At 51.7% G+C, this 9,181-nt stretch overlaps 2 protein-coding genes across 2 annotated transcripts; one reads left to right on the top strand and one right to left on the bottom strand.

Annotated features, from left to right (window-relative positions):
- Positions 1-245: 245 nt before the first annotated feature.
- Positions 246-6,619, bottom strand: RAD16 (DNA repair protein rad16; the record flags this gene model as incomplete). Its single annotated transcript, XM_062876845.1, has 3 exons — positions 3,288-6,619; positions 522-3,171; positions 246-456 (listed from the first exon to the last, which is right to left on the bottom strand). The coding sequence occupies exons 1-3, from the start codon at positions 3,328-3,330 to the stop codon at positions 246-248; spliced, it is 2,904 nt and encodes a 967-aa protein (XP_062735482.1). The 5' UTR covers positions 3,331-6,619.
- Positions 3,910-6,886, top strand: RAD7 (UV-damaged DNA-binding protein rad7). Its single transcript, XM_062876846.1, has 4 exons — positions 3,910-4,233; positions 4,297-4,338; positions 4,407-4,434; positions 4,502-6,886. Coding segments are annotated over exons 1-4 (1,881 nt in total). The 5' UTR covers positions 3,910-4,231; the 3' UTR covers positions 6,311-6,886.
- The last annotated feature ends 2,295 nt before the right edge of the window (positions 6,887-9,181 follow it).

Below are 9,181 nucleotides of genomic sequence, written 5' to 3' on the forward strand. Positions count from 1 at the left end.
AGCTAAATGCGCTCGGTTTTCCTCCGCTCGCTAACCCACGACTCCTTTCCCAAACCAACGCTGGTTTGGTTACATTATATACGGTGGCAGGTGACACTATAGCAAAGCCAATCTCAGAAGGACAGGAATTGAGAAAAAAAAAAAACAAAAAAAAAACCAAAAAAAAAAGAAAAAAAAAAAAAAAACCGACAAAAGTAGCCAATGTGATCATGGTTGATGGTTCCTGATACTCGCACAAAATCCAATCAGCTGCCACGGAACAAGAACTGCAGGTCCTCCGGACTCAGCGAGTCCATGGCGACATCGTCCGAGTTGATAGTTGAGTTGATCATGTTGGTCTTCTTCTCTTGCAGGAGCACCATGCGGCTCTCTACCGAATCTTCGATGCACAGTCTCGTGATCGTGCAGGGTCGCGTCTGCCCGATGCGGTGGCATCTATCGGCGCTCTGCCACTCCCTGTGATACAACAGATTAGCGGGTGCCATGTGACAAGCTCAATGGTAACGAAACAGAATACTTACGCTGCGGGATTCCACCAGGGATCGACGATAAAGACGCGAGACGCCTCTGTCAAGTTGAGCGCTACACCACCAGCCTTGAGCGAGACGAGGAAGCATTCCACATCCGGATTGGTCATGAAATGATGAATCGAAGCCTGTCTCTGAGCAGGTGTCATGCTACCATCAAGCATCACAGTAGTGATACCCGCACGGCGGAGACGCCACTCGATGAGCTGAAGCATGGTTGTGAACTGTGAAAATATGATCGACTTGTGAGAGGCATTGTCCGAGCGCAGCTTGTGGAGCTCGTGGACCAAAAGCTCAATCTTGGACGAGGACGTCCAATTCTCCATATTGATCCGGTTGATGATCGAGGACTTCTTGACCATGGTCTCGTCCTGCTCAATCTCGGGCTGCTCAAGATCAATCGAGAGGGGAATGTGGCATTGTGGGCAGTTGGGCTCCTCTGCCGAATTCAGGTAACTCTTGACACATGTGCGGCAGAAGTCATGCTTGCACCTAGATCGGATGGCATCCTCCGCAGTCTCGTCGCATATGGCGCACACGATGACGTTTTGGCCGCCCTCGCTGTGCTTCTTCAGGAGCAAATCCGGGTGATCAGCGACCTGGCGCATCTGCATGATCAAGCCGAAGATATTGGCGTAGTTGTTGAGGAGAACACCGGTGGCCACATAGGTATCGAATTTGCGTTGACCGTTAGTCATGATCGAGTTTGCGAAATCGTTCTCAGCTTCGCCGAAAAACTGACGTTCAACATTGATCTCCTTCACAGGCAGCTCCATCGAGTCGGTGTGGTCCTTTTTGAGCCGACGGAGCATGATTCGATCCGTCAGGACACGCAACTTCTTGAAGGCCTCGGCGCCCTCTCCACGATTCCCGTACTTTTGGATCGGGTTGAGCAGCTCCTGGTTGAAGACCGAAACATGCTGCATGCCTCCATGCTTGCACTCGGTGCAGCGACTGTCCTCGTCCATAGACCATTCCATTGTCTTACAGGGACAGTGCTTGCATAAATAGCATGCGAATGGACGGACACTGAGGAAACGAATCAAGGAAAAAAACTCGCCAATGCGATTTTGCAGAGGAGTCCCGGACAAGCACCATCGGTATGTGACCTTGAGGGCGAAGCATGCCTTGGCTGTCATCGTGGTTCTCGTCTTGATGGAGTGAGCCTCGTCAAGAATGATGCGGTGAAACTCGGTCTGGTGGATGACAGACTTCTCCTTGACAAGACCTCCTTGGCGCTTAAATCCCTTTTCTTGCTTGCGGAAGACCGACTCCAAGCTGTTGTAGGACATGATGATGACATGATACTTCTTAATATCTTTCATCTTGATGTTCTTGGACTTGGCGTTTGTGCCGTGATAGACAAGCGTCTTCAGTGTGCCGTCGGTATAGGATTCAATCTCAGTCATCCATTGCATCAGAGCAACCGGAGGGACGAGCACCAGTGTCGGCTTTGGCTGTGGGAAGTCGGACATGATGAGGGAAACGGCCTGGATTGTTTTACCAAGGCCCATCTCGTCACCCAGAAGGCCCCCCTTCCACTCGGTCTTTTCCATCGCCTGCATCCAAGCCAATCCCTCAAGCTGGAAAGGCTTCAGCTGGCGAGAAATGGACGTTGGCTGCGCCGCCTTTCCAGCCTTTAAAATGGGCATATTCTTCAGATCCTCCCACATTGTCGTGAGCTCGGGGTGATTTTTCTCAAGACGACGACGATCATTCCTAACACGTCGAGACTTCACATAAGATCTGTAAGCGCGTCGATTGGCCATGGCTGTGCGAATAGCCGAATTGCTCCTATTAGTTGGGGCTCCAGCGGTGCTGCCAACTGCAGACGCGATGTTGCTGCCATCGTCGTCGCTAACATCGTCGGCGGTGCCATCAAAGTCGTCTTCAGAAATCTCGCTCTCACCTTCAGCCACGTTGAGATCGTGGTTCCTGATTGGACCGGTTGGTGGTCTTGCTGCTCGCGTCTTGATCAACGGAAGAGAGTCATCGCTGTCGACCTCTTCAAAGTCGTCATCATCCTCGTCGTCGTCGTCATCCTCTGAATTTGGAACGATGGCGGGTCTCTTAACACCTACTCGCGTCTTTGATGTTTGTGGAAGAGACACTTCCTCGTTCTTCTTCCCATAACCGCGAACGGGTGCACGTGCACGTGAAGAAGTGAACATGGCCTCGGTCTTGCCCTTAGTTAGACCGGCTCGCCGAGATCGGGGTTTAGCCTTTGTTTGGAGAGAGGGGATCGCGAAATTGGCAGCAGCAGCGTCCTCCTCCTTCTGCAACCTCCGCGCAAGCTCAGCATCTGGGGAATAATCCGAGAGCTCTTCCTCACTGTCCTCGATGACATTTCTCTTACGCTTGGGTGCGACAGAGTATGGGTCGTCTTCGGGGACCTTTGAAGGTCTAGCACGGGCTCTCCGAGTGGTAAGTACCACCTCGATCCTCTTCCCTGGAAGAGTCAAGGGGGCCTCGGTAGGTGCTGGCGTCGCAACATTGCTAGTAAGCGGCGTCGAATATTCACTTGCCGAGGAGTAGGCTTGGGGGGTCGGCGAAGCAGATGATTCTGTGCTCAGAGCCAGCTTTTTGGCTGGGGGTTTGCCTCTTTGCTTGACCGAGGGGACTGAGTCGGGCTGAGGGGACGCCGCTGAATATGACTGTTAGTAGAGGATTCCAAGGTCGCTTAGGGGTCTTCAAGATTGGAGCCATCTTTGCCATTACGGCATAGAATTGTCACTTGGATGTTAATTATTGTTTACTTACCAACAATCTCGCTGGCTGCGAGCGACCTCCTCGTCTGTACCATCTTGAAGTACCAATGTTGATCCGAAGGTGGAGGTGTATTTCTGACGAAAGAGGGTACGGTTTTGTGGGTTGTAGGATTTTTGATGTCCGCAAGAGAGAGATTTCATAAAACAATAGCGGCTTGATACTCAAAATTTGTCAGAAGAAATCGGTTGAGTTGTGCAGATGAATAGGTAGGGAGCGGGTTGTCAATCAAGCCCCTGATCAGCGAGCTTGGAAAGTGCTCCCACCACGGTGATCTGGGGATCAGAGTAAAATGGTGTGCACGCAGTCTGCGCCGAGGAAAGGGAGGAAAGGGCCACCAAGCAACAAAAAGTCCACGGGCGATAATTGGTCAATGAAAACCTCGTGGGACAATGGAGGCAGTGAGAAAGAAATTTATTGTCGTCGCCACCTTCAGGAGATGAAAGGGCTGCGCTGTGCAAGCTGGAGGCGGGAAAAGCTGAGAGAGCAGCGCCCAGGTGCCCAGGTAGGGGTTCAGGCTCGCGTTTCCATCTGACACGAAAGCACATGACCTGGGCCTTGATTGATTTGCTGGAGATTTGCTTTTTCTCCACGCAGTCCAGGCAGCAAGAGGCAAACCAGGCAAGGAACGGCAGGAGCGGGAGGAGCAAGTTGCCTTTCTTGGTTTGACTTTTGTCTCGCACGGTCCACTCGCCCCTTGCTGCTCTCTCCTTTTGGAGTTCAGCTCCAGCCTTGCGATCAAAGTCAGGTGTTTGGCGTCAACAATGGGGGCGAGTTTAAATTGATTTTGCCCCTCTTCGCGTCTGTCGCTGCATGTCGCTTTATTCCCAATTTTTACCCTGGGGCGATCTAAACTCCAGGCTGTCAGGTCGACATTCATCCGTCTTGTTGTAGCTTCACTCCCAAACAGTCGCAGGCAAAGCTTCGAGATAGCCAATATGTGAGTATTGCCTATCTTATCTCGCGCCGTCTTGAGATCAACACATTCTAACATGAGAGAAAGGTCCCGACAGACTCGGACGGTTGGGCGCCGTATTATGGGCCCGTTAGTATTTTTTGGTCTTGTAAACGGCGCTTGCAAAGGTCATGTTAGCTGACAGATATCTGGTGCAGACAATCGGCCTTGACGGACTTTTTGGCTGTAAGTGGTCGCCCCTGACATCTTGAGCCCCAATTCAGGACAGATCAAACCAACTAACTGCCAACAGTCGCATAACATTTCGGCAAACCAAATCAGACTTGATGCTGAGGCTCGTCGTAGGGCGGCTGCCCAGGACAACCAAGAAGGTCAAGCTGATGCTGCTCAACAACAACTCTTGAATGAGAATGGCGATTTCGACACCCTGTCACCGGAATCTGACGAGGACGAGCCCGTTGTGGCATCTACCGGTCGAGTAACAAGAGGAAGAAGCGCAGCCCAGGCAACCTCTGAAGTAGAGCGGCGCAAAAAAGAGAAGGAGAAACACGCTATTGATAAGATCAAGGCCAGCAAGAAGTCCCAGAAACGTAAGCGCGATCCTGACGCTTCAGATGACGACGACGACGACATTGTCCGCGCGCTTTTCAACGAGCGTGCGAAGCCTCTACCGGGCCAGATGGAGAACTGTGCCATCTGCAATACACGGTTTACGGTAACACCGTACTCCCGCAATGCCCCTGACGGAGGCTTGGTCTGTTCACCCTGTGGAAAGGAGCTTACTAAGGATGATCCTGCTCCCAAGAAGAAGACCAAGCGTGCCAGCGGAGGACCAGTGGGCGCACGTCGCCAAACCCAGAGCAGGATTTTGGATGGAACATACCACGTCGGCGGCAAGAGCCTGATGTCTTTGTGCATTCAGACTTTGGCGAAGAACATTGATCTTGCCGAGGATTTGGGTGACTTGCCACCCAAAATTGTAGACAAGATTGCTCGAAAGCTTTCCAAGCATCGTCTTCTCAACCCCACGACACTCAGCCTGTTCTTGAAACCAAGCAACCAGGGAGTGCTCGTATATGACGGCGCCAAGCTCAGTGCGGACGACTTCTACCGCATCTTCCATTCGGTCCCGGAACTCAAGAAACTCAAAGTCCGCAACGCCATCCACTTCAAGGACGAAGTGGTAGAGTATATCGTCGACCGCCATATCGTCCTTGAAGATTTGTATCTTCACGGGTGCAATCTCATCTCTGAAGGGAAATGGATCGAGTATCTTCAAAAGAAGGGTCAGCCCCTGCGATCACTTCGGGTATACTGGACAGACAAGCATTTTACGGATGCTGTTCTTGCAGTTATTCCCACTAGCTGTCCCAACCTCACCCGCCTCAAAGTCTGCCACAACCAAGCAGTCACCGGTGAAGGCCTGAACCACATCGCCAAAATTGCCACTCTCCGCCATCTGTCCCTCGACTTGCGCGAGGCAATCCACCCGGATGTATACGTCAAACTCTTGACCGCCATCGGACCCCAGCTCGAAACACTGTGCTTGACTAGAGTCCCCGAGCTAGACAACACAGTCCTCGACGCCCTCCACATGCACTGTCGCAATCTGAAGAAGCTCCGCATCACTGACAGTGAGCTCATGACCGACGCCGGATTTGCTCGCCTCTTCACCTCAACCTGGTCCAACCCCGGTCTAGTCTTCCTCGACCTCCAGAAATGCCGCCAACTCGAATCAACGAAACCTCGCGAGAACCCCGACGGTATCGGCCTTTGCGATGAAGGGTTCAAGGCCCTGATGGCGCACTCGGGCAAGATGCTCCAGAATCTGAATGTTCATGGTTGTCGTCACATTTCCAGCAAGGCGTTTGAGGAGGTGTTCACGGCGGATAAAACGTATGAGAATATGCACAAGATGGAGATTTCGTTTTGCGAGGAGGTGACAGATTTTGTGGTGGGGTGTATCTTCCGGAGCTGTCCTAATCTGAGAGAGCTGAATGTGTTTGGGTGTATGAAGGTGAAGGATGTGAGGGTGCCAAAGGGGAAGATTTTGGTTGGGGTGCCGAATGCGAGGGGGATGGTTATCGAGGGTGAGGATTGAGGTGGTTGGTTGGGCGTTTTTGCGGGTTTATCATTTGGAGGGCCAGGATGTTGGAGTCTTGTCGTGCTTTTTGTTAAGCTTTAAGGAGTCCACATCTGGCTCCAGATACCGGGGCCTCTTCGTCAAGCTCGGGGTGTTTGGTTTCGGTTCATGTTGGGCGTTTTACAGCGATGATTTCGATGATATTCTCGCTGGTGTTTTGTTAGTATACTCAATTCGGCGGTTTCCTTCCTTCCTTCCGGGGGTACCATGGTTATCGGGTCATCGCGTTTCGAGCTACGGTTGTTGTGTTAAATCGGAATGGAGCGCAGATTGCTTTCTCACAAGAGCGAACAAAACAAGGAAAGAGGAGGGAGATGAAGTTGATTTAAGCTTATTGTACATTCTTGTTCATCACCTAACTAGTTGGTCAAGCTTATCTTGTCCAAAGCCGACGATATCCTCCCCTTTCCACACTCCCTGCCTTGGCCGCCAGCCACGGGGACGTGGAGGAGGTAGATCGACCGTTGAGTTGGGCCGCGAGGTACGTACCCGGCCGGGTTTAAAGATATGGGGACCAGGTCTAGGGATAGAACGGGAGGGGCGGCGCTCTCGTCGGTCTGGGGAAGGTCTGGGGTCTACTGCTGGGGAGGGAGGGCGTTCACCTCTTTTTTTTATTTTTATTTTTTTTTTATTTTTGGCTTGGAAGGAAAGGTGGAAGATAACATGGTATTGTACATAGATTAATTAATACGATGGTTTTAATTCTAGGAATGTCATGGTTGTGTGACGGTGAGGGTGGTGTATTTTACGTTGCTACTCTTGAATTCCGTTACCTTGTTGAGTGTAGTCTGAATGTCATCTACAAGGTCAGGTTGTCCATGTTTTGAGGGGTTGGTGATGGGGCTCGGGTTGAACAGGAGGGGGATATGTTGTTGCTCGTTGTTGTTCTCCTCGTCAACAAGGGGGGCTTTGACGTCCATCATCACCTTCACATGCTGGCCATTGATTCGAGATTCTAGATCGTTTGCTCCGATGTAGGACGTGAAAAGAAAATACCATGCCATTTTCACATGTATGATGATGAGTGGTTGACCGAAGCAGGATGTAATGATGATGATGTTGGAGCTGGGCGTTTACTCCGTAATCCAATCCCACGTGTAATTCACATGTTTCGAACCCTTCAGCTGTTGTTTACTGTCTCTCTCTTTCTCTCTCCCGCCCCTCACCGGCTATTGAAGTCTTGTGCTCTTCGACTGTAATTGTTCATGATTCCCTCCGATTCTGATACTTCCCTTCTTCCGAACTATTCTCTTCCTCTCGGTTATACAGTTGTGTTCTTCATGATTGTTCAATACCACCCTCAGATCTCGTCATCGAGAGTGGTGGTTCGTCACCTTTACCCGATATCTACTGAGTCATAAATATGTGACTCTTTACAGGGTAATCCGCTGTGAAGCCTTACATGCTTTACATGTGAAGGGATTCCGCACCTCCCATCTGTAAGACTTTACCGAGCGAGGTAACCAAACCGGTAAATATCCCCCCTCTCCCTCGGGTACATGGTATTTCACACACATCCCACATCTTTCCCCATCCCGAGTAGTACCCGGAGTAGATGGATGGTGGATAGTCTGGCCTTCAACAGCCATCACCCCTGAATGAACCCCAACTTTTTCAACCCACACTTCCCCCGCCAAGCTCCACATCTTTTTCCCGTGGGGAATTGAATGAATGTTTATCCATGACACGAACCCCTCCACATATCCCATCAGAGCCGCAACTTGTCCAGACCCGGGAAGACCCAGCCACCACCCCGCTTGAGTCACGAGCTTTTTCTTCGGCCTCGATTCTCGGGAGTGTCTTTTTTCCAATTGGAGGCTTTGGGGGAGTTCAGCATACGCGGAGTTTTGCCACGGGTTTCTGGATATTCGGGGTTTGTGCGTGTGTGTGGTGGTTGGCTGGCTGGCCGGCCGAGCACACCGAGGAAGACCCCAATCACTCACCGGGCCGAGGGAGTGCCCCCAGGCAAAGCAACAACCCCCCCCCCGCGTGGCTTGCTGACGACAGTCACCATCACAAAACACGGGGATGGTACCCTTGCTGGCCATTCTCATCCCATGTTCTGTTCCGATGAGAAAGCTAAGGGAGTTGATGCCTTCACCATCCCACATTCCACGCCTTGTTCCTTTTTCCGATTTTTCTGACCAAGCAAAAAAAAAAAAAAAAAAAAAAGATCTGGGGCACAGCCAAACCGTGGGGATCGTTGCGCAAATCCGAAAGAGGGGCCAGCAGGCGGTGAAGCTCGTCCGAAGCTTCTCACCGGATTCTGTGGCGGCCATGGCAGTGGTGGAGTCCGAACCCCAGCTGACCGTGGTGAACCCTACCTCTTGACTGGGGGCGAGATCAACCTTGTTGATTTTGCGGGGTGTCACGGAGAGCCCACGAGCCTCACCACGTCTGAAGATCTAGAAAAACGGTGCTCGCTCCGTTGTCGGAACTTTTGATGCGGGAATGCTTGCTTGCATTTCTGATTGTTCGTCTGTCACCTGCATGGTGCCTTTATGTGCTTCCGGTATCCCCCGCAAAATCCAACTTTGGGACGAAAATTGGGAATTTGGAGGGGGGGATCGGAGGTGCTCCGGGTGGTACCCGATCAAGACCCGGACCAGCACCGGTCTTTGACGGAACATGTGGTGGTGTGGGGCCGCTTGCCGGCACGGCACCTCACGGACCTCCAGCGTGTTCTTGACCGAAAGTTGCAGGTTTGGGGCCCAAAGCTGTCGCTCAGCAGGACCTTTCAAGGCTAGCTCGGAAATGCCACGCTTGGACTCCTGTAGACGATGCCGATCTGCTTGAGAATTGGTGATGCATTCGTTGCATTGAAAAACT

This window comes from Podospora bellae-mahoneyi, chromosome 2, assembly GCF_035222275.1.
Source record: "Podospora bellae-mahoneyi strain CBS 112042 chromosome 2, whole genome shotgun sequence".
NCBI classification, from domain to species: Eukaryota; Fungi; Ascomycota; class Sordariomycetes; order Sordariales; family Podosporaceae; genus Podospora; species Podospora bellae-mahoneyi.